This window comes from Ciconia boyciana, chromosome 1, assembly GCF_034638445.1.
Source record: "Ciconia boyciana chromosome 1, ASM3463844v1, whole genome shotgun sequence".
Classification (NCBI taxonomy): Eukaryota; Metazoa; Chordata; class Aves; order Ciconiiformes; family Ciconiidae; genus Ciconia; species Ciconia boyciana.
Window position 1 is genome coordinate 14,397,613 of NC_132934.1, and position 26,860 is coordinate 14,424,472.

The 26,860-nt window shown below is 37.0% G+C and overlaps 1 protein-coding gene across 1 annotated transcript in view; it reads right to left on the minus strand.

Moving 5' to 3' along the window:
- FBXL13 (F-box and leucine rich repeat protein 13) overlaps positions 1-26,860 on the minus strand; it is a 96,667-nt gene that overhangs the window by 3,558 nt on the left and 66,249 nt on the right. Inside the window, 6 exon segments of the mRNA XM_072858889.1 lie at positions 5,847-6,010; positions 9,339-9,473; positions 15,301-15,384; positions 22,780-22,844; positions 22,847-22,905; positions 24,067-24,186. Coding sequence (XP_072714990.1) covers positions 5,847-6,010; positions 9,339-9,473; positions 15,301-15,384; positions 22,780-22,844; positions 22,847-22,905; positions 24,067-24,186 — 627 coding nt within the window.

Here is a 26,860-nt window from a genome sequence, read left to right on the forward strand (position 1 = left end):
CTACAGTTGATTAGTTTGCCAGAAACAGCCATTCATTAATCATCAACACATGGCAAAATAGATCGTTTATTTAAGATATACTGTACTATGATAGAGCCTGCTAATTTATTTATATAGTGTCTTAAATGAGCACATTGATGAATAAAAGCATTCCAGCAAATAATTACAATTATCTTTGGCAAAGCAAATATCTTTTGGTATAAGTCAGACAAAAGTACTGGCCCAAACACATGGCTTGAACAGCACTGGAATATATAATTGAATCCTTACGCAAAGTTTCAATCCCTTAGTAAAAGGGATTGAAAAAAGTATAAGAGGGGGTAGCTAGGAAATACAGTTCTGCATCACGGTCTGAATCCTGAGCCATTCCAAAATTCAGAAATGTGTGACTGGGTCCATCATAATAAAAAGAAGAGGTGTTGAAAAAGACGTTTTGAGATGAGGTTACAAAAAATCAATCAAGAGTAAAAAGTAATGGAAAATAAAAACTTAAACACGGGGGAACTGTTTATAGTGCAAATGCAGGAGAAATTAAGCCAAAGAGGCAAGTGGAGGCAGGCAGCTCATGGGAAAAGCAGAAAGCATCCTGCAAGCGTGCTCCAGGTTACAAATAGTGATAAGACTACGTAAAATCTGAAGTATTCTGAGGTCTGGGTCAGCTCAGTGAGAAGACAGTACTATGATTTTTTTGTTGCTTCTTCTAGAGAAAACTTAAGAGTAATTATTCTTAGTCCTTTACCAAATCATGTGTAGGTTGTCTTCATTTCTGATTACATGTGTGTTGGACTCCCAAATCCTTCCTGCCTGGAGACCTGAATATTTGGATAATACCTAAGAAATTCTGCTTTTTCAAGAAAACAGAGTTCTTGCAATCGCCTTTCTAATCAACAGCAACCATCAGAAAATGCAACAACAACAACAACAAAACCCAAACAAAAATCAGAATGTTCTCCAAATGTATTGTAGCTATTAAGACCCAATGTAATTTCCATTTAAAAGGCAAAAATTGTAACAGTATTTGTTGATGAGTCACTTGTTAACAGAGTAGTATTAGTTTAAAAGAAATGTAACTGATTTCATATTAGTGCAGACAAGAAAGACGGAAGCATTTAATTTTTGCTCTCAAAGAACAGCTTTTGGTGGAACCAAACCGTTACAGATGAGATGCAGTTTGGTGAGAGCACAAGGCTGGCTGGCTTCTCAAGGCAATGGCAGATTTCATCTCTCACTTTGCACCCAGAAATGTTGCTCTATTGAGCACCACATCTTTCTCAGCACTGCAGCTGACTTTAAATGGTATTTGTGTTTTGAAGTTTGAGGAGAATGTTTTACAGGGAAGAGACGTGTGTCTCTAAAGATGCCATTGTGTTATTTCTCATAGGATTAGTCCCAGGTGAAGCACGACCGATACAACCTTTTCCTACAGAAGCCACATTTTCAAAAGCAGTTAGTTAGCTTTCTTTTCCTCTAGTAGAAGAAATCAGTTGTACCAGTATCATTTACTCCCACAGGTAGGTAACCCATGATTCTTTATGGCATTTGGAAACAGGATTAATTGAAAGGTCATTAGCCTCTGGATACAGAAATATGCAGCAAGATATCAGGCCATAGACCTTTTTTTTTCTTGTAACATTTAATAAACCTGGAACCAAGCTGGTATGTTGGCAAATATAATCTTGAATGCTACCTGATACTGGAAAGAATGGACAATTTATATGCTCGTAACTGTTTCCTATGAAGCTGCATTGGAGTGAAACTTGAAGAACTTTGTGGCTCCATATGTTTTCTATTTTAATCTTACGAAACAGTAAAAATAAAACTTTGAAAAAGAATGTGACACAATACAAGAGATATGCCTCAATATTTGCAAGGCTCAGTCTATTAAGAGATGTCTGCTAGGACTGGTTAGTGGTTAATAATGAGTAATGGGGAATTCCTTTGGCAAAATGAAGTATACATGATTTATAGATTTTGTAGGGCAACTTTAAACTAAAACCATATTTCTTCTATTGCTTATTTAGAACCTAAGTGTGACAGATGCACTCGACCCCTTAACCAAACTAGCAGTAGTTTGGTACAGGCTCCAAGGGAGGTAAAGGCCTGAGCCGTGACCAGGCCAAGAGCTCCTCTGGTCCTGATCTGTTCTCTGAAAACCCACAAAGGAGCAGAGTGACACAGTGAGCATCAACGCGTACGAGCTTGGAACACCGATTATGCAGTTAACGCATGAATAGCGGGTGGCTTTTCCAAGGTTCATTTATCAAGAAAAAAAGAAAGTTGTGGGTACAAAGAGTCTCATGCATGTCATTCCTATCGCATGTAATTTGATTACGAGCCAACGACTTTATCTATAAATATGACAGCCAAAGTGAGCCTTCTTTGAGCTCTCCCTGCTAGGCAGCGTGGCTGCATGGCGGTGATCTCCCCTTGAGCAGGGACACCTCTCAAGGTTGCTCCTTGAGGCAGAGAGACCTTTTACCAATGGCAGATCTTTGGTAAGCGACCGATACCGTGTATAATCTTACAGTATGGTAACATTGATTCTGTCTTGGTAACTTTGATTGCATGCTGAATGGATAAATCTTGCATATACAATCCCTCAGACATAAACCGTTGTCCAAGTCTGAGACTAAGATTGGACCTAGCCGCATCTAAGCTCCATCAGGAGTTTAGAAAGCAAGGGGGTCTACTCTGAACCTCGTGACTCAACGGGAGGGTCTTCATTACTCTTCATATTCCTTCCATTAGACATAAACCGTTGTCCAAGTCTGAGACTCAGATTGGACCTAGCTACACCTAAGCTCCATCAGGAGTTTAGAAAGCAAGGGGGTCTATTCTGAACCTCGTGACTCAACAGGAGGGTCCTCTGTACCCTTTGTATCTTCCGCCTCTCTGTGAGCCACTTTAACTCAAGTGTAACCCAATTTTCCTGTGTATGTTTCTTCCATGCAGTAGAACAAATAGAGTGAACCTTGCCATCAAACTTTATTAAGTTGCACTTTTATAAATCACATTAAAACTACTTTTGCTAATACCTTTGATGGTGATTTTTTTTGAGCAATCTAAATCACTCATTTGTGACACTAAGCCACTAGCATGTTTAGTTCTCCAGATTAATCTGATTTTTACATAGATGTCCTCTTCCATCTCCTTAAACAGGGAATTAAATGTCTCTGAAATGTATGTTTCACACCTAAAGAATATAAATTACACCTGAAAACAGCCTTTTCCTCTACATCATGTGAAAATCCAAGAACCCAAATAAGGTTGTAAGAGTTAGTCTGAAAACAGAGAATGAGGCCCTGTTGTTCATTTTTCTGACAATCTGTTGCTTATTATTCATTACTAAAAACATACAGGTTGTGAATGAAATACATAGTTCTATAAAAATATAGTGACATACAAGTGACAGTACTGTCATTGCTTTTGATGTCATTACTGAAAATCTGCTGCAAGATGACTAACAGTGTAGCGTCACTGCCATATTTGACTGTGCTTTTGATGTAGTTATTGGCAGAAAACATATTTTTTATCATTTTCACAATATTAGCCTTGAACTACAATAAAAAAAGATTTTTCGAAAGTGTGACACATACAGGATGTGGAATATATCTGAATCTAGCTGTGAACTCCTTTATTTTCTGAATATCATTCTGTCTAATGACAATTTTAGAGTCTGCATTGAAAAGTCACTCTGATCTTGATGTGGTCAATCTATTCTGCAGCCTGCCAAGCTCTAGGGAAGCTCTTCAGACCTGTTGGAAGGAACAAACAAAAAATCTTCAGTGCTGAATTGTTCTACATGATCAATCCACCTGATAGTTTTTGTCCCAGACTCAAATGGCACAGGGTAAGAGTTTCCTATCATTGAACATACGGTGCAAACCGTTAGAGACTGAGGCTGGCGAAGAAAAGAACCATCCACCGTCGCATACCAGAAAATCAGGCTTAAGAAAGTAAAATTGGCAAAGTTTGCCTAGTTCTAAAAATCACAAAAAGGGCAAAGATAACAGTGGGTGGAGATGTGTGTCTCATGGTTGCTCTCTGTTTTGTAAAGATCTATAATTCTCCAGGGCTTTCTTTACAGTAAAAATAAGTGGTTGGGAAATTCCTTGGCTGAGTCAGAAGAGTTTAATCTAGATGTTTGGAGAACCCATAGCATATGGGACTCTGAGGCCGAGGCATATTCCTGGGTCATCCTGCAAAGGCTACAATAATGCAAACAGTTTTGTGAGAAGTCAGGTCAGCTCTTTGATCATGGCTCACCCAACATAAATCGGAACTCAACCCAAATTTCTGTTCCTACTACATCTCACTTCTACAGGAAGATGTATAAGCAACCAGAGCCCAAAAGGGATGACACACTGTTTAATGCTCTGAACAGAGATATGAAGTCACAGAAAAAGCAAGTCAACAACAGTAACCCAGGGGGGAAAGAAAATCCCTTGAGGCTTAATATGAGAAAAACTGTAAATCAGAAAGTTATGAGGAAATTAATTGTATTTGAAATATCTTTTTTCAGAATGAACAGTATAGTTCATTTAGAATAATTTTTTCAATTCATATGCATACCAATCCTTCAAAACACTTTATGTATCTAAGAAGTATTTAATTAGAAGTAGAGGTTTTGAGATGGAAGTTCTGAGATGACATTAAGAAAACTAAGAAGTCAGAGAGCAGTTAAAGAAAATAAAAGTACATTAAAGAAAATAAAAGTAATGACAGCAGAATTGTTTGTGGCAAGACAGTTAGAGGGAAATAAACCAAGGAGGGTTTGGAAAACGTGAAGCACACTGGAAATATCTTTTAAGTTACTAAGCATCTGCATGGGTCTTGTGGTCTCTAAAGTGACTATTAAACCCTGAAATGATTAAGCACAGAGTGCGCTATCTACAGCGGTCCTGTTAGAGTGGGGTTAGAGCTCTCCTAGTATGGATACTCTCTATATAATATAGTATTATATATTTCTTACTCTTACTGAAGTCATAAAGTTTAAGTTATATACTCAGATATATCAACCAACCATGCTTAAACTTTAGTTCTTTTCCAAACAGTTTGGTCCCTTCAGCGTGTCTGGCCACTGTGCAGTTCTAGGTGTACGGCGCCTGGTCTGTGATGCTCTTAACCCCCATGGAAGGCTGACGGACATTGGATCTGCATCTTGGAGACACAGAGCTGAAAACTCAGCTCTAAACCTGATCAGAACTGACTGGCTTTTAAACGCCACGGGGAATCAAGAGGCTGGGTCCATTTACACCAGTAGGGAAGCTGGATTACATTGTGGTAGATGGCCTGTTTTTTCCAACTGTAGATACATAACAAGTATATTTCACTTGTACTTCATGAAACTATGCTTATGATACCTTGACTAATTTACTGTAACCGTGCTGCATTTTGAGCACTGGCCCTTATCAATGCTCAAATGTGCTTCTGCCACATACTGACATGCAGTCATTGGGAAACAGGCTCCCACAAACCCTCGGAGTGAGCTCAAGTACATAGTGCGATGGCTGAGAGCATTAGGCCCAGCCTGTTTTTCTCCCTCATGTTCCCACATGCCCTTGAGGTGATATCCTGTGTCTGCAGAAATTTCCCTAACAGGACGTTGTCCGCCATAAAGATAGATGGGGTCCCTATTTCCCTTCATTTCTGGCTGACGCTAGAATATACAGATACCCGCACCAAGCCACAGGAATCCTAAGCCAGCAGTGTGGATGCTCCCTAGATAAAGGAGCAAGATGGCTCAAGCCATCTAGCATGGCAACATGATGCCAGTGAAGGAAAAAAACCTCATGTTTCTGGGTTTACAACCACCTCTGAATTAAGGTTGGGAAATATCCTCTTACTTGGTAATATTTCTACAGTACAGCATCTTGAGAGTCTGGAGTTGCTTACAACCTTTCCAAAGATATTTCAGTGTTTTGTCAGTAAGATGAATGCAACCCGAGACATCCAAGAAGTGGAGATAATGGCAGCCTGCAGCCAAGTATTGGATACAGGTATCAGTCATCTGTAAATGAAGCAACAAGATACGCAGAAGTTAGAAGATTATTGAATAGTTGGGAAAAAAAACCACAGAGCACAATTTTAGTGTCTGATTTGTGAGAAAACTATGTTTTAAAATACTTCATGGAAGTAAAATTTCTGGCACAGGATAATTCTGAATCTCTGCAAGAGGCTCTACAGGAACCATCACTTAAATATCAGGAGCATATGAGGTATTAGTTAACTGTGATTCCAGTACAGTCTAAAGTATTGTGGGATTTTTTTCACCTAATCAGAATGGTTTAACTTTCCCAACCTCATAATTTTGCGTGTAGCACATATAAGCTTTAGCCTGACCTGCTATTGCACTGTTCTTGCTAAACTGTCAGGCTGCACTTACAGTTTAGTTATATCAGTTTTGTATCTCAGTTCTCTGTTACAAACGGGCATCTCGCACCAAGACCTTTTTAACGTATAGTTGTTTTTCTTTAGCTCTGAAGTAGAGCTGCTTAGTTCCACCTCACAATTCCATTTTTCTAAGCTGATATTCATTGCCATTAATGCTGGAAGTTGCATTTTAGAAACATGAGACAGAGTCTTTAAGGTACGTAAGCAGTCATGCAAGCTACTTAATTGCTCCACTGGCCTCAGTGGAAACAGTCAAGAATAAATTATGTACATACTTTAATTACCTTGTTCAGTCAGGACCAAAAATCAAGAGGGGACATGCTAAAGACCTTTAAAAGACACTTGATTAAAATCAGTGGAGTGGGATGGTGGAAAGAGAGATGAGAGTTTCAGTTGCATTAAACAGCCAATCTCATGAGAATCTAAAAGGGACAAGTAGGCAAGATGAAGCTGGGACCTTGGGTTGTGGAACAGAAAATTAGCACACCATCTCATGATGCAGTCCTCCTGGAATATAGAGGTAATTCTGTGCTTTGCTTATTCCAGATTTAGCTAAATGCTCAATATTAAATCTGCAATAGATTAATAAGTAGATTAAAATATTAATAAATAGATTAATATTCCTATTGAAATAAACCAAAGTTGCTGACTGAATGCAGTAATCGGTATCAGATGCATTTAAGAGAAATCTACATTCATCATACACTCAATCCTATTCCCTTTAGAGGACTGAATTACAGAATTCATTGTCTATTGAACTGTGTCTTCAGAACTTTGCTATTTAAATAGCTGATTCATTCATTTAACCAGAGATTTTTTTTCAGTTCTTGCTATATTTTTTCATGGGTAGGCTATGTTTCCCACAGCAACTTCATTTTTTCCCTATGAAATAAGAATTACTCTTGAATTAGGCTCATTCCCTGAGTAAGACTCAGAACTGCACTGCTGAATATTTTAGTATCAGCATTTGCAAAATGACTTGTACCTGTCCTAGGTATACAGAAACGTGACAGGGAGGCTCTCTGCACTTTCACTGAAGCCAGTGGGGTTTGTTCAAAGACAATTAATTTGCCCCAGTAGATATGATTAAAGTGATGAGCTCTTCTAATTTTAGAGTAACCTGTGTATGTGTAGCACATGCCAAAACATTCTTAATGGACGTGTATTTGTATGTTGATTTTTTTCCATGTTCTCTTGCTACAATTTTTTTTTTAATTTCTTTTTTTTAATATAATATAGCTGATGTTGCAGGACGTGACTGTCAGACATATTAACATATATCCTTTGGAACAGGTTCATTCTTACTTTAACCTCCTGACCATTTTTAAACAGTCTCTGAGTGGAAAATATTTCTTTGCTTAGCAGCTGGACGCCCTCAATTTACACTAGAGATTGCCAAAGGATTTGAAAAACCCATTAGTTTTAACATCCACAGGTGTACCCATCTCATTTTATGGAGTTGCAAGCTGGATTCAAGTCAAAAAAAGACTTGTAAACTTATGTGTAGGTTTATATGAAAGAGTCTTGATGTTCTTTTCCGAAAATAGTAGGGTATTAGCAGTTAACAGATTGGCTTTGTAACCGTTTAAAGAAAAGATACCATCTAGGAACAAAGCATTGGAAGGAGATTACTAGGTCACTGAGTCTACTTCTTGTTCCTATTTGAAGGAACTACAAAATACGACCTAGCTCATTCCCTTATCAAGAGCCATCCTAACATTCCTTAATACTTTGCCCCCGGCTCCCTTCCCAGGATGCTGTTTTATAATTCATTGCTCTGATAATCAGAAACTCTCCCAGTTTCCAGCCTGCCATTTAATAGGTTTTTTTGGGTTGGATTTTTCTGTGTTAGTCTCTAAGGTGTAATGGAAGCATGGCAGAGAAGACTGCTTGCAAAACTACCTAACTTCAACTACTTTGGGAAGACCGCCATGCACAACTTCTATTGCCACTGTTATGATGGAAAAATAGCTTAATATCTATCTAAAAGCAAAGGATACAGGAGATTGAGACCCATGTATATAAGAATTAATGCTGTACAGTAGGTATCTGTAAGCTATAAACCAAAGGCTATTGTAAGACACACACCAACTTCCTTGGCCTGCCAGATCTGAGACAGCCTGTGGGTTTTGGCCTAGAGGCTGAGAAACTTATGAACTTTTGGAAGGCTAACGAACCGATCAGAATACGTATAATTTAGGGCTGGCTAACTAGTTAGCTGGGTCAGCTCAAACTAGTTGGCCAGGAGGCTAAGGTGTTCAGCCACTGCAGTGAATAAGAGGACATGAGGACTGTGTGGAGACCTGAAAGGCTAGTCAAGGGTTATGGAGATGGCGTTGGAGAGGAGAAAGGCAGGGACAAGTGATGGCTGCAGACTTATTGTGGAAGGAAGCAGGACATGGGCACTTCAGTAGGAAAAAAGGGGGAAAACTGTCAAATGAGTATGATGAAATTTTGAAGGATAGTTCAAGATTCACTTTTCCAAAAGTAGTAATAAACTCAGTATATTCCCACTTAATAGTGATGGAAGCAACACTACAACAACTTTTTCATGAATGAAAATACCAAGAGTTATTAAAACAAAGACACCACCCTTTGGAAGCACCCAAAACACCAGAAGCTGAGAGAGCATTTGCAGAAGTATCACTAAAAGCCCTTCTCTCTTCACCCTTCTCTAGACATCAGCCCCTGGAGAGACAAACTTTTACCTGATACAGACACCTTTGTGTTGTAACTGCAACCATTAGAAGAACGCCAAACACTCTGAAATCTCAGAACTTAACATGGAAAGTCAGCTGAACTTAAGCTTTGATTTCTAAATTACTTGAGTATGTTGTAGAACTGTGACAAGACACAGATGCCAGCAGGTCAAATTTCTGAATGAAATACTGAGCACTTCTTTGCAATAGCAATCCCAGAACTATTGCCCCATTTCTTATACATACCTTTGGGCAACCTGCTATGTTGACAGATGTTAATGTGTGGCAGTGAAATGCCATTGCTTTCACAGCTTCATCCGTCAGCTGAGGGCAGTATGAGACATGGCAGTGTTCCAGGTATTTTGTGCCCTTGCAGAACTCCTGAAAGAGCAACAAAAAACCCAATCATTCTTAGGTGACATGCCTACTCTATTTTTTCTCAATTCACGGTATATTTACATCAATCCTTTGATCCACTTCAGGCACTTCAGTTTTCTAAGTACCCTTTATTAGAAGTGAAGTCATTCAGCTGTTGGCTGTGAATGTCACTAGAAAAAGAAGAGGCTATTTTCCATTGCTTATATATTATACTATGTGTTTGTTAGACTAACATTCATATAAGTGCCACTGTATTTATTAAAATATGTTGAATTTGGGTTCTTTAAATTGAGCACAACCTGGAACCTAAAAGATTTGTGCTTAAAGGACCAGCCCCAAATACATTTATTCTTCTACTCTCTGCAAATGCCCATTTTTGTGTATATTAAATTTTCTCTTTTTTTTTCAAAAATAAACAAACAACTATATCTCTGTAAATTACATTATTTTCTTGGAAAGCAATGGGTAAGAATCTCAGGACTGTCACTCAGGAGTTCTGGGTTCTGATTTGCTCTGTGGAGCTCAGGCCAGTTAACTGTGGCGGAAGTGCCATGTAATTCCTGCTGTGATACCTGTTGACTACAATGTCTATCCTCATTTTTAGAGTGAATAAGCGCCTGCAGATCCTACTGACTTCAGTTCCAGCACCTTTGTAACTCAGGTATTAGCTTTTTACACGTACGCCATGTAAAACAGGTAATTTTTGGAAAATAACAGACCAAACCATTCAGTGACTTTTCCCGGCTTATAAAATGGAGTGGAGATAACTTCACACATTATGAAATTGCAAGAGCTGTTTACAAAACATTTTGGTGACCTGCAGATGGCAAGTGATAAATAGGTGTAATGTATTATTATTATTACTATTATTACTATTGTTATCACTACTACTACTACTAAGACTTCCTAGCTTCTATCTGAGTTTTTTTAATTTTTACATGAATATCTTTTCCATGTTCTCTTCTACAAGGCCAATTGAAAAGACCAACGGGACAGTTTGACCAACGCAATGTGTTCATGCATTTTTCATCTTACATTTGATACTTACACCTCTGACAGGTAATCATATGAATGAAAATTTTTGGCAAAATGCACATTAAAGTGTATATTTTAAATAGTATCAGAGAATCCCACATAAAAGTTTCCTTCTCATGAAACACGGGTAGTTATAACTTTGGCATACAATGCACATTTATTGTTTGCAATGAAACTCGTATGAAAGGCCACATAGATTCATAAAATATACATTTCTCCTTTGCACTCTGAAACTTTGTTTACCTTTTGGCCTGAATCTTTTTCAAACCTAAAAATATTCACTTCTAGGCCTACAAAGAGAAGGAGAAGGTAGACCATGATTTGAGCTTGTGGAAACCTTCTCTTGAAGAGCCTGCAGATTTGTTAACTCAAGAGTCAAACAATCTAAAATCATATTTCTTCATCTAATAGTGCCATGATGTGAGCATCGCAGAACATTTTGGGGCTCAAGCAAAGCTTTAGCTTCAGTGAGAATCTCTCTTCTTCTGTGATGTCCAGACTAGAACCACAGTGAGATGCCTTAAATTTGTCACTGAGCTGATCTTCCAGGCCTGCTAATCTTGGCCTAAGGCCAGTGTAATTTGTCATTTACTGGAATGGAAATTCTACCTCTATAGGGGAAAGAAAGAATACTTATGTAGTAGATTGAATAAAAAACACTGGTTGTATGAAGCTTTTCAAAATTTTTCATAATTAGTCCTGAGGTAAACAGACTAAGGGCTACATGGATAAATAACACATGTGCATGCACACAGAGACACACAAATGCATATATTTATCATGCACAAATATTACCTATTTATCATTCTGAAAAAAATTCCATCGTAATCAGACTATTGCCTTTGTCACATAGCTATTTTTTCCTTATGTAAAACGGGAACTCAGGCACTAACATATGGTTGATCACTGGTAAATGTTAGCTCTTTGATGACCAAAAAGTATATGATTGTGCGTGATTTTCATAAGCCTTACCCAAACAGATGCAAATAAACTTATTAACTCTGAAATTTGTTTCATAGATTGGAATTTTAGAACTTTTTCTCTGTATCCTCACTCTATCTTCTTTTTTGCCATCTATCAGGATAGCTGTAGCAAGGCAGTGCTTCTTGGGCTTGTTTTATTTTACAAATAGCAGGATGTGAATGCTTTAACTTAGGACTGGTTAGAATGGACAATTCAGAATTCATAAAAATTGACTTCTGTACCTTTCCTATTTCAGTCCTAGCTTTACAGGCTGTTACCTGCAATATGGAAATATTCTAAACCCAATAACTGAATGTTTTTTATCCATGTGTAAGAGAAACTGCACTCCCTTCAGAATTAGGCCTCAGATGTGATGGCTTAATCACTACATTCTCAGCTAGGGTATGTAGCACAAGCTGAAGCCAAGATTTCAATGCCTGTGAGATACAATTATCTTGTTTTTACTGGCATAGTTTGCCTGCATACATATTTAAAATATCCTTCAAAGTTAGGTTCTGAATTTGCTCATAACTTTAAGTCTACCCCTACATTATTTTGCAAATAGTACTAAAATTATATTTGCAATCAAAGGAAATGGAGCTTTGTTTGCTCTCTTCATCTCTGTATCCCTGGTTCTATGCCTATAAAGAAAATAACAGAAGAGGTTGTGGAGATAAATAATGTTTGCAAAACATTTAGACACTACAAAGAATTGAACACCAGATGAAGGAAATAACATCATTTTCTAACTTATTTGCACAATTTTAATTCTGCATAAATAAGACCTGAGGACACACACAAGCATCAATGAAAATATAAAATACTAAATTGCTGCTCATTAAGTGAGCATCATCTGAGTTATGAATTGAGCAAAGATCCTATTTATAAAATATGTGATCACATAAGCATTTACATACTGTTATAATGCCTGGGCACAAGTAAATGAATTAAAACTGTACAGTCAACATTATTTTTGGCATTTTATAACTTTGAGCAATTTACCTTAATGGTGTTAGTAAAACCCTCTTAATATGCATTTTCTTTTCACATAATTTAAATATTCTTTATATAATCAAAGGATAACCAAGATATGCAGCATGCAATGGAGTTACTGTCTACAGATTTTCCATATCCTTAGATTCAACTTACAAAAAAGGACGTGCCATTTTGTTTCAAGTTACTTCCTTACCTCCTTTTTCTCCTGCCCTCCCTAGATCCATGACAACATGGCTTCTGCAACTCCTACATGTACTCCCTGCTGATGCTCTCTTCCTCAAAAAGTTCAAATTCATATAGCAGACAAGGAAAGCATAAACACTTCTTTTTTCACAGTCTTTTTTTGAACTTACTCTATGTAGTGCGACAACTGAAATGGCTTCTTAGCTGTAAGCATAGCACAACGCAGAAGTGAATATTCTCCTCTGAAAGCAGCAGTGCTAGCACTACATGACTTTCCATGATATACACAAGATGTACATACTTGGTCATTGTTTTGATTAAAAACATGGACCTTTACACAGAACATTCATGAAAGGTGAGTCAGAATTATCCCTAAAGAAGCAAATCCTAATGGCCTGACGTGTGTGTTGGGTAAAAAGATTCAATCCAGATGCATCCCTTGTGGTGCAGCAACAACTGACTCATTCTTACAATATATGGCTATAAAATGATGGATGTTGGAGCTTATAATGGAAAAAATGTAGAAGCTGAAGACTGGGATTACGTGATGGCATTGCCTGTACCTGCAGACTTACGATCTGCAAGTGTTTATGGGCATGAAATTTGTATCATTAAAACACATGATTTAAGCGTTTCTGTTATACATGGTTAGGAACAATTCTCAGTTACAGAAAAAAGTGCTCTTATTTGGATGTAAATCCTCTCTCCTTCCTGACAAGATGGATGGTTCTTTTTTCTGCTGTAAAGTTACCGACTAGTGTTTAGTTCTTACATTGTTCTGAAACACAGAGCAGTAAATCTATGCATTCATATTGAATCTGTCAAATCTCCATAAGGATTTAGGTAAACTTCAAGCAATCTGTGACAAAAAATTTCACAGTTTAACTATACATTTTGGAAACAGTCATCTCCTTTTCTTCATTCTGAATTTTCAAACTAGGCTCATTTCATGCCCACTAGATTATGTATGGAAGTAAACAGCAAAAAGTTGACCCCTATGCACCCTTTTCACACCACTTGCAACTGAAAAGATCTCTGTCGTATTCCCTCAGCCACCTCCCTTCCAGACCGCAGGTTCCTTGCTTACTTATCTGTTCCTTTTATGGAGATTGTACCATACCTCTGATCATCCCTGTTACCCTCTCTGAATCTTTTCCAGTTTCCGGTGTAATGCTTTATCCATAAAAAGAATTGCAGGAACACCGAATAACTGGTTTTACCAAAACAAGACAATGAGTACTAATAAATCAGAATTCAGTATCTAGTTACTGCTGTGATGATAGTGTAAGTCTAATAAATATTTGGATGGCAAGCCTCATTGTTGACATTCGTTAAAAAAAAGCAGGAGTCAGTAAATCAGAAATATCAAAAAATTTATAAGCATTGTAAAATGAAATGAAAATACTGTATGTGTTAATATTTCTATGATAATTGCTGATTATTCAAAAAAGAAAGTATTTTCTCACTGTGTAACTTCATAACTTATCATCAATGTAAATAACTGCCTTTGTGGCAGCTTCAATTTGTGGGTTGCCTTTTCTACAAATTAATTAATTTCCTGTCTGATTATAAAGATTATTGACCCTGGGAAATTTCTAAGTTCATAGGCTAAGTATGAGATCAGAACACTAAATAATACATGTTTTAACATAGTCTTTTTATTTTAAGAACAATATCTAGCTTTATATAGCCCAGATCCAATATTTAAATTTCAAAACCACTGTATATAATAATTTTAAAAATAAAAACAATGGAAATAATGAAGTTTAGTGAGATTCAATAGGTGTCTTGCTGTGAGCATGATGAGATCTTTTGAATAAGAATTCAGTATTTCAAACATCTAGCTTAAAATACATGTAGTCCATTTTCTAGCAGATTAGTTTCATCATTAGATATGAATAAATTATGCATTTGATGTTTTCATAGGACATTTTAAAAGGTTTTATTCAAATAAGGACACCGTGCAATTTGTGCTATTTTTTCCATAAAACAGCTAAGACATCTATTCAATCAGGAGAAGATGCACATGCATTTCTTATTGAAATACAATTTGTTATTTTTAATCATACCATTTATGGTAAGAAATATGCCTTTAGAGGTATATTGAGACATATTTTTTTTGTCACTAAGAGATAATGACGTGTAGCAATATCTCAGCAGCACATGAGGAACCAAGTGTAACAGACTTAAAGAAATTCAACCTTTCCATTGAGCTAGGCATGCTAAGTCATCTAAATATGGCATTCAACAAATGACTGACTAAAGAAGCAGAAAGCAAGACCTGAAAGCCCACACCAGCAATGGGAAAAGTATGTTTTAGATAGAAATTGGTGAAGGATTTGTAGAGCAAGAAAGAAATAGTACCAGCAGTTTAGATTGCAATTTGCACAGTACAGTTCAGTAGCAGTAAGGCTCTTGTGGAGTGAATTTCAGAGTCAAGCAGAATTCAAGACACATTAAAATTCATGGAAGGAATGAAAAAAAAATTGAAAGGAATGAAAGGGGATAATCATTTGTAAGAGTGAGAGTGTAGAATGGCGTAATGAAGAATGAATGATGACGTGCAGAGAAAATAAGATCAGTTTTGGACGTGGTTAATTGGAAGAAATAGAGAGGCTTCCAGGAAACACCAAGAAAAGAGGTGAAGTTTTACCTGAATCTCAGTATCACTGATGTTTTTGCATTCTGATATAGAAAGTTCCTTTATTTTACCATGGTGGCCAAGGGCTCTCAAGCCCTAAAAAATGCCAGAAAAATTAATCTTACAAATCAATACATGTAATTACATGTAATTACATTGAATATGTTAAGATGGTCAATAATATCCAATGCCTATATATTAAAGCTTCTATCTAAGAATTACAGCACCTTTTAAGACATTCTCTTCAGCAGAATGCATATAGTTTATCCTCTGATTTTTGCTTGAAGTATGTACAAGGGTTAAGAATTCTTTGCAGAAATAATTCAATTGAGAAAGCAAAAAATTAGATTTTCTGACCTGTTCAGAAAGAAAGAAACTGAAGAAAAGTAGTGTGGTGTGAAATACTTCCACAGGATACAGACCAGGACTCTCATAAAGCAAAATACATTTACAGATCTCCTCCAAAATTTGAGTTTGAAAGAACTGTTCACAATTTTTTTTGTTGGAAGAACAAAATACTATTTGCTATGACCAAATAATATCTTAAAATTGCTGCCTTTATGATTTGCCTACCAGTAAGGGCTTTATAGCTACAGCTATGGTACAAGACAACATTTGAAATGGTGCAGTCACACTCACAGGTGCATGAACAACCCCCATATTCAAGACAATAGGCAGGTGAAAACTTTGGTAAATTCCTATTTTAGGAGCGCAAAAGGATCCGAAGATGCTTTGTGATTTTTACTGCTTGTAGACCAGGAAACAGAACCATATTATGATCCTAAACTCTCTAATCTGAAGGAGAATTAAATGTTGATTTTGTAAAATGTATTTTGATAGTCACAGCAGAATATGTCTGTGCTTCATATCAATAAAGTAAACTTTACTGAAAAACAAAGTTATCACTTTATTCCATATGGTTAATAAATTATCTACAATTAAGCAGCGAACAGCACTGCACAGAGAGGAAATATCTTCTTGAAAAAATAAGCACACGTAAATAGTGTCTGGAATCCAGATGTGGACACTGCAGTGATAATGCTGGAAGAGTGTGGCTGGAGTTCAGATTTTGCAAATTCCTGAAATCTCACAGGCTGAATAAAAACAAAAAATGGAACAATGAAAAAGATTTCCAATCCTGGCTACTTACGAAAACAAAGAAATTTGCATTTTTCTCAGCAGACACAGTTATGTGGTGGCCATTACTTTCAACAGCTTCATGAAAATCTACAGATTTCAAATTTTTGTTGACCAGAGCACTCCTATTCAAGACAAAAAAACAGTTATGTACTTAAACCCCAAATGGGCTTATGTCAGAACTTGAATTCCTTACAGCAGAGACTGATAGTGATAGGTGTGACCTTATGGACGTAATTTCTTCCTGCATTTTTCTTTATTTAAAAGTGGCACGACTTTAATGTACTTGGTAATGAAATACTAAAGAATATTATTAAGATTTTTTGCTACTTGACAACTAATGCTGCTATGACTTCAAAGTTAATTTATAATCATTTTCTATGACTAGAGTGACATTGAATCACAGAACAACTTTTTTTTTTCCAATTAAAATCAACGTCTCCTTTGAGGTGTTTCATTAATAATTTGAGATTTGAGAAGGGAAAGAGTGAAGACATGGAAGACAAGGAATGTCATTAGGTACTGTCTATTGCGTAGAAAAACTACAAAACTTTTACGTTTCCAAAAAGAAACCTCTTCAAACAAGCTCTACGCAGGAATTCTAATTTATATGAATTTTTTAACTATTATTTTTGTATCTAACATATATACAAAGGAGCCAATTATCACTAGTTTTATTAGACTTCCTGATTTATTCAGTAGTATTCCCTGATAAATAACATCAGGATCCCCGTCCAGGATACTGACCTATTTCTAGAGACTTTTTTCTTCTGTACTAAGCCTCCAGACATTTTTGAAAGATATGGTCAGAGCTATCATATTATCACTGGAACTCCTGGAAATAGATGCTAGCAAAACAAATACTGTGCAGCATACAGACTAGGATCACCCACTCTATGTGTCTCCAAAAACACATTTCCCCTTTAACATAAAGCAATCACCCCATATATCTTGGATCAATCTTCTGTTGCCATGGAGAAAGGGAAGACTTTGCCCTGCATCTCTTGCATAGCATGTATATTACCATTTCCATTTACAAAACAACTTTAAAAGAAACTTCTTATTCCTCTCCAACAGCTGTTTTTTTCAAGCAATTTTTACATTTTTGTTCTGTTTCATTTACTTTATTACGTGAGGCCTACAAACATTTGGCACCATTTATTATTATTTCACCATGGTTTTTGTAGATCAGAAAATGAGTACTGACTGTACCAGTTGGTGAGGGTCTTCACTTGCTAGACAGAAAAGTCATCTGAGGCTATGGCATACCAAAGAACAACTCTTTATTATTTATATTCACAAGCTGCAAGTCTCTGCCTTTCAACTGCAGGCTGCAATGAATGTACCGTCTCTCGCTAACAATAACCATGTGCTATGCTGTTTTCAACTTCTGAGATTTCTGTTCACATATCTCTTTGAAACCTTAAAGGTCAGCATCTGTAATGTATCTTTATGTTCCAGAGATATACAGATGTTACTTCCTGTTCATACCCCAAACCAAAGCGTTTGACCTCAAAGTGACTCCAATCTTGGAAGACAGCTCTTAAGAGGTATCTCCCACCTTCCATTTCTGAGCCATTTAATATGAAATGACTCAGTTTATCCTCTAAGACGCTCAGATTTCTGCACAGATTAGCCACAGTCAGGCACCAGTTTCATGGATCAAACACTTACTGGAAGAGAAGAATATGACTCCTATCATGCAGTATCGTTTTGCTAATAACAATACATAAGTGGCAGAACAAAGTTCAGTTTCAGATAGCAAAAACCTTCTGGAAAACGGGTAAGTTCTTAAGCAAATGTAGCTATACTGTTTCCAGTACCTGGGCTAATATAAATGTGGGTCAGATCTGTTTACTGGAACTGTAGAGACATTTTTCTATTGCAGTGCAGAAATCCCCCTGTATGACTGTGTATAATCCATGCCATAAAATTTAATTTCTACACCTAACACCATTTGCAGTTAGACCAGAGCATAACTTATGAAATACAGTTGCCAACATTTCTTGACACTAAGTCCAGACGACAGGGCTTCCATTGTAACAAAATGTCCTGTAAAAACATTGAGCCCAGTTTTCAACATTGCTAAGTACCTTTAATTCCTACTGATTTGCATTGGGACTCAAGGTGTTAGCACATCTGGCATCCATTGTAATGACTCTCTGTGTTAGTATTTCCTATTTCTATGCAGAATTAAGTTTCTAAGTCTCCAGGTCAAATTCTCTCTTTCTCTATTCTCCCAAGCAAACTGGAGTGCTAACATATGAATTTGGAGCCCACTTTAATGTATTTTAACATTTCCTTTTCCATGCCTTGGGAATGCATGTGATTTGTTACATCCTTCCTTTGGAAATCAGATGCAACTAATTCATTTGCAGTCTGTTGCTGGTTATATCTATTAGACCTGATAATATTTTTTTCTTAACCTTTACGAGGCTCTTCCTCAGTCCTACTGGCCTAATTTTCTAACAGAATAAAATGTGGAGCCGGGCTATGGATTCACGTCACCATAGATTCAGAATCCCACTACGAATGCAAAGAAATTACTCTAGATAACTGTGGAATGCCAAAATGCCATTTTTGTTGGTTTTTTTTTTTTCCTATTTAGAAACTTATTATTAAAATATTAGTAAATATTTACACTGCAGCCTGGCCTTCAGGACCAGCCAGGATCCGAAGGTTATTAAATACAAACACATAAGAAAAGAAAGCTGAGCTAACTGTTTATACATCCATATAACCACTACTCCAGAGTTCCCAGTGATTACAAATTATCCTCAACTTTAAAGAATAACTACACATAGCATGCAAAAAATCTGTGACTGATTAGCTGACTTGATGCCACGGATAATTCTTGAGGAGGCATTTCAGCCAGAAGAGAGAACGAGGCCTTAGATTATCACGAGAGAGAATTTCAGGCATGACGGTCATTGCAGAAGAAAATGCAGAAGCAAAGAATATTTCTCTGTATACTTCATATTTCCTTTTTATCTTTGATTTCTGAAAAGTATCAGGGTCCTTCCCATTTTTAAAGTATTTTACCTATTTTTTAAGTTTTAGGCTATTTTTTTCTCTCTCATTATTACACTGCATACAACTCACCACTGATATTAAGCTTCCCTGAGTCTATGTCAGGGCATCTGCTGGTTTTGTTGCTGCATGCTCTATATAACTCAGGAGTCAACTAAGTTTCTTTAACAGTTCATTATTCTTTGCTATGCTTTTTCTGTCTAAATCCTGCTTGACTTAAGACACTTTCTTCAAACGTCCTGACACTTCTATACTTAATTTTTTTTTTAATGTCCCAAGAAGATGGGTGGTCCAGGCCATATGCATCAGCAGCTTGTGTCAGAACGAGGAAAGCTAGGCAGCTGCACACTTTCAGACTCTCAGACTTGGAGCAAAGCTGCTAAAGCTGTATCATATAGACATCAGAAAAAGTTCAAGACATTTTAGCAAAAATATGGAGAGCATGAGAATAAAGCTTATAACTAAAACTGCTTCTCTAACTCATGGAAGTATTTCCACTGAGTCTGCTTTTATAGGAAAGACAAATAGGTTTTGGTCCTAAATGCTAATGTTTCTAGCTCCATAATAGAAGCTTAAACACCTTGCAAATATTGTAAATACCTTTACAATTATATCTAAAATGACTTGTGATATTATCTATGCATTCATGAACATGTTAACCATACTCACAATTTAAAACACTATGGTCCCTATTCCAAGGGGTTTAGAAGAGCAAAATGTGAGGGAAAACAATGAGGGATGGCAGGCTAGCTAGAAAAAAACCAGAGTTTTCTCAAAGAATTTAAAGGTAGTTTTTTCAAAGAACTCAACATCTTTGCTCTGTCATTGCAGGTTTTTTTTAAAAAGAAATGCTGTCACTAATGTGCGAATCTTTTCATTTCTAAGTCGTTTTTAAGTTGCTTATAACTGTAAGAAACCGATTTCTAATACTTCAGGAATGACAAAACCAGAACAAATATCCTTCCCACTATTAAAAAAAGTTATTGAGACTTAAAAATGTGTTATTTGTTTTTAAAAAATCAGTTTTGAATAAAGAAGGAAATATTTTCTGAAGTATAAAAGGATGAATGCTAAAATAACTGACTGAATAAATTAATATTTAAAATGTAATTGTGGGGGCATTTTTTTAATGTTATATATTTTATGACAGTAAAAGCAATATAGTCAAAGCCCTAAGAAGAAAAACACAGTAACTTCGTCAGTATGCCGCCAGTTTCTCATATGCATAAAGTTGACATCCTCTTCATTGGATGATACTTGGTTTTGTTAATGAATGGCCTTTGACTTATTTAGCAAGACACTTAAGCACGCATACAACTTAAACATGCGATGAATTACTTGCCTTATTCTAGCTTGTGTTTAGAAGTTTGCCTAGGCATTTTCTCTCTATGTAAAATGCATAACTTTCTACACAATACCAAAACCTGAATATAGGCAATGATTGTTTTTATTCAATTTCCAGTCTTTCTGTTGAGGAGTAGACTCAGGACCAGGATAATAAACCTCTCCAAACACGAGAGAGACTTTTAATGTATTTCTTATTAGCACTACATTTTTTAATTACTCTGAGTCTACAGGGTACTGTAATTTTTTTATTAACAAGATTTCTTGTCAGAGACAATTCTAAGAGTCAATATATTTCTTCCACATGCAACAAATTCCCTGAATGAAAGACAGATCGCAACAGGAACATTCACTTGCTGGGCATCAGAGTAACTACAGAAGAGGAAGGCACCAACAGTGGAAAAAAACTTCCATTTTGATTACGTCAGTCATACCTGAGACACAAATCTGTAAGAAAATCTGACTCTACTGTATCTTTTCTGCTCTATCCTTCCCTTAAGTATGTCATCCTTATTGCAGTAAATTCTGCTCTGCTTTGGTGGGCAGAATGATTCTGCTGTCATTTGAAAAACCAGAACGGAAAATTCTCTTGTGTAGTGCAAATCTATGATGTTGCACATTCTACATTTTTCACACTAAATAGTAAGACAGCAAAAGCAACAGAGATCTACTGCACAGACTGCAGGAAAGCATATGAGCCTTACAGTTTTTATGAGCACAGCATAATGGTGTTGATTACTGCCTATAAAACACTGTGCTCTCTGCTACATTTTTAAAGCAATGCTTACAAAGTCTAAATTAAAAGAGATCTTAATACAACTTCCTCTATATGCTAATAAAAGGCATAAAGTCAAAGCATACAAAGACTAGCTTGTTACAAAGCAGACTTCTAGGTTTCCTTTTATCAAATAAGGTTTTAAGATTAGAAAATGTATTTATTATACATGCATGAATGTTATATACTTAAACACAGCAAACAGCAAAAACTGTAACAGTTTTGTAGCTAGTACTAGCAATCAGGCCAGACATTACAAAAATGACAAATGGTCAGTTTCCAGTTTAATTTATCTCTCTTGTGGGAGAAAGAAAACTGAAAGCCTTAGAAATGCAGTGTAAGCAAAAGAGCTTGACTTACTGCCGAGGTCACGGGTTGTGCTATGTGAAAACTAGAGTAAGAAGCAACACAGCATTTTAAAAGACTAGCTGTGGCAGGCAAGGAGAAAGAAAACATTTATGTTGAAACGTGGGACTGTAATTCAAGGCAGCATAAATTTCATTCAGATATAATTTTATGATATTTTAAATGATTACATTAAATGAAGTCTTCTTGGATTTCCCAACTGCCTTTATTTAGCTTAATTTTGTTTTTTATTTTCAAGCCTCCATAAAAGATAGAGGCATTTTAATTACTTTGTCACATTTTGATTACTTTTGCACAAACTCTGTGTTAGAGCCAAATAATAAAGTTCTTAGAATTCTGTTTGAACAGTGACTGAGTGAATAGTCTCTACGGCAAGTTTTCTCCATGAGGTTTCTCCTAGATTTCTGTGTTCAGTGAAAAGAGTTTGCCCCAAAAGTAAAAGAAACAGCAGAACTGGCTCTGAACCCTGCGCACAAGGCAGGACCTCCCAGGAACATGTAATGTGGAGGCTTGCGATGTTTAACCTGGCTCCCATGCTCGCTATTTTGCTTTCCAGAGTCGTAGCAACTTGACACATTGAAGATACCTTGTTAGTAATTCTTTCACTAGCAATTATTTTCTAGACCACAGCATAAGGCAGTGCCTCTGCTAGAGCTAACATTCAGGATTTTTCACCATAATATCTTGTTCATGGAAAACACAATTTTTACAAATTTAAATATTAAAAATACCAATTTTTCAGTTTTCAGGTTTTTAAATGAATGGATTTTTATGGCATTTTTTTCAGAAAGCCTAGATAAATAGTAAACACATTCTTCATTCTTTAATCATATATGTACCCTATCTGAGATGCTGGTTCCAGTGATATCAATGGATATTAATGATGGCATATTTCCAAGGCTCCAATTCCAGCATCAGTCACATTTTCACAGTGATGCAGATTTAGGTAGGTCAATTCATGACATCTGAATTAAATTAAAAAACCAGAACTGTCAGCTTTCCACTTTTGTTACAGAAATGTAATATAGCAAGTACATTTTTGTAATAACCCTTGCTAAGTTTTTTTCAGGGGACCTATGAAAATAAGCACTCTAGACTTTTGATACCTAGCTTACATAGGCACTTCCACTCATAATGCATAAGCATCACAAATGTTTCAAATCATGAACAGCAATAAAATTAAATCAAAATATGGAAGTCAAGGAGCTGTATTATATAAAAATATTTTTAAAATTAGTTTGATGCTTGACTTTTCTCCATCTCCAGATCTCTCATATCTTGCACAGGAACTTCAAAGCTCACTGCAACGACAGAACTCAGGGCCCCATGGCTGTACCCACACCCAACTACAGCTATGCAAATAATGCTACACAGCACATGAAGACATTGCCAGGTTCTGCAAATCAGCACGCACTGACCAGACATAGAAAACTGAATTTTACTGCGTAAGTAAGCACCGTAAACTGTATCTTCCCATAACCAAACCAGAAGACCTAAGAAATCTGACTCCTCAAGCAGTGCATCTATGCTTACAGCCTTAGGGGTAACACTCCACCGTTAAAACAGAGAAGGCATTCCCTAGCTTACCAGCAAGCATGCTACAATTATTCATAACTACTGTTACAAAAGCATAAACAGGAGCCTGCTGAGAGATCTGGTAAGGAGTGGAAAGACTGACTCCAATCTTCTCTGGAGATTTAAATTTATCTTTTGATTGCCAATACCAATATGCCTTCTGAGGAACTGGAATTCAAGAGGTTTAGCAATAGAGTGCTTTTTGTTTGTGTAGACGTGAGTATTTATTGAGTTTACAAAAAATGTTACTTATACACACTAATCTTTTAATGCAGTTTTGTCACTGACAACCATCATTTAAGCACTTTTTTCCCCTAAAATGAAGACTTCTCAGGTTTCCATATTTATGTTGATGAATTCCCCTTTATATGATGGATCATTTTTTAAGAGATTCACAATGCCAAAAGGGACTAGTCATTTATCTAGTACAATTTTCTATATACAATTGGCTGTATAATTTTACCCATTTATTAACATATTAAGAACTTTAACATTAGAAATATACTGCGAGTCTAACCACACTAGAAAAATATTATACTGGACTATGGTACCTTTGTGCTATTTCTGTGACAGAAGCATCAGTGACATGAATACGGTTAGTCAAATTCAGCTCTCTTAGCTTAGCTCCTGAAGAACCTTGTACAAATGGCCTTACACCTCCATCACTGATTCTAAAAGAGAAATGTAGGCAATATTTATAATATGTATTTTTCCTACTCCATACAAGTCATATACAATTTGCATTCAGCAGCCTACATTGTAGATAAGAAGAAAGTAATAATAGTATTTTTTAAATAGCCTTTTAAGCCCAAAAATGAGTCAGAATAATTAATGGCTCAATTAGAAAGATGCTGCTCTTTGGAACTGCTGAAAGCCAGAACTTTCTGAAAAAAGTCTGTTGGAGATTATGAGAACTTCCATTAGTTCCAACACTAAGATATGATAGCACTCCAAAAGGCAGAGCTTGGAAAACTTATCTAGAAAGTATCAGAACCTGTTTAAAATTTTCAGAGTAATATTAGTATTTATATCTTTGTTAATTTAAGGAACTGAAATAATTTAAAGGAAAAATTATCTTCTAGCACAGAAGCAAAAGTCATGGGTAGCAGATGTATGTAGTAGCTGTTCTGTACACATGCATGAAGAGTTAACCTGAGTTCTTCCTTGGAGTGTTTCACTTACTTAATCAATTGCGTATCTCACACACAAATCACTGACTTATAATATACACAAAGGTTATAAAAATTAAGTAGATAGATAGAAAATCTTTCAGACAAGTTGGAGAGCTGACTACAACTTGGGTGTTTCAATACAGTTTATAGCTCTGGTATGTTTAACATTACTGTACGCTTAGCTTTTCAATGCATTCCCAGTATTTCTTCTGTGTTCCCAGACGAATAAAAAATTAATTCCAGGATTCTGTAGGACAGAATTATATTTTGGCTTGTACAGTTTGTTGCAGCACAAAGAATCACTGCAAATCCCAAAGTCCCAGAAACATATGGGTAAGAATAGCACTACTAATAAAATGATAACCTGAACAGAGCCTCATTGTGTGACCACAAGCTACAGATGAAGCTATAATTCATAAAGTGTTAAAGTAATCACTCTGCAATAATTCAACCACTGTGGTAGTTTTGGTGTTATTTCACAGTGTGGTTGTTTTTCATTCAAGACAGATAAATTTAAGAAATACACCTTCAGAATAATTAACTTGCATAAAGTCTGTAAGGAACGCAGACCCTGGCAACACAGTCAACGGAATTTAAAAAAAAAAAAAAAAAAAAAAAAAAGATACTCTGTAACCACACGGGGCTTGAGGGCTGAAATAGCCACATTATAACTTTTAAAATAATTGTGCTGTGAATACATTTGCTAAGTTTCTCTAGTCAGCTGATTAACTGTATAAGAACACAGGCTACACACTGCTTTGTCATACAAGAAGATAACATACTTAAACTGTAAAAATGTGCCAAGGGTATGAGCCACCACATTGCCTGTGTCCATTTTTAGCCACCTTTTTACTCATGTCTTTATTATTTCTTAATTCTAATGATTATGATCAGTTAATTTTCTTTCTTCATTTTTTCACATGTAGTCAAATACTTCCTGTAATTTAAGAATTCTGAATTGTTACATTTGCTCTTTCTGTCCCTTTTCTCAAAAAATTTTCCGTATGACTAAGTTAGAAAAACTTAGACTCTTAGACTAAGAAAAAACATCAATGAAAAAAGGGAACTGATGAAGAGCACTAAGATGGCTAAGCATTTCAAAACATGTTCTTAAGATTCTACCACCAGTATGGCACTTCCCTTGATTCTGTGAGAAATCCCTAAATGTTTCTAACTCACAATGTGAATGTTTATAGCAATACACTGTCCAAATTAGAGAAACATAAATCCTAACAATTCCCCTTTTGTAGTTTCTTATCTCTTGAGAAAAACTCTTTACCAAGTTGTATTGGGTTTGCACAGCAAGGTTTTGGTAGCAGGGGCGGGGGCCTAACAGGGGTGGCTTCTGCCAGAAGCTGCTAGAAGCTTCCCCCATGTCCAATGGAGCCAACGCCAGCTGGCTCCAAGACAGACCCACCACTGGCCAAGGCCGAGCCCATCAGCAACGGTGGTAGTGCCTCTGGGGTAACATAGTTAAGAAGGGGAAAAAAACCTGCGCAATGGCAGCTGGAGAGAGGAGTGAGAATATGTGAGAGGAACAGCTCTGCAGACAGCAAGGTCAGTGAAGAAGGAGGGGGAGGAGGTGCTCCAGGCACCAGAGCAGAGATTCCCTACAGCCGTGGTGCAGACCATGGTGAGGCAGGCTGTCCCTGCAGCCCATGGAGGTTAATGGTGGAGCAGATATCCACTGCAGCCCATGGAGGTTAATGGTGGAGCAGATATCCACTGCAGCCCGTGGAGGACCCCACGCTGGAGCAGGTGGATGCCCAAAGGAGGCTGTGACCCCATGGGAAGCCCACGCTGGAGCAGGCTCCTGGCAGGACCTGTGGACCCATGGAGAGAGGAGCCCACGCTGGAGCAGGTTTTCTGGCAGGACTTATGACCCCGTGAGGGACCCACGCGGGAGCAGTCTGTTCCTGAAGGACTGCACCCCGTGGAAGGGACCCACGCTGGAGCAGTTTGTGAAGAACTGCAGCCCATGGGAAGGACTCACTGGAGAAGTTCATGGAGGACTGTGTCCCATGGGAGGGACCCCACGCTGGAGCAGGGGAAGAGTGTGAGGAGTCCTCGCCCTGAGGAGGAAGGAGCGGCAGAGACAACGTGTGATGAACTGACCGCAACCCCCATTCCCCATCCCCCTGCACCACTCACGGGGAGGAGGTAGAGAAACCGG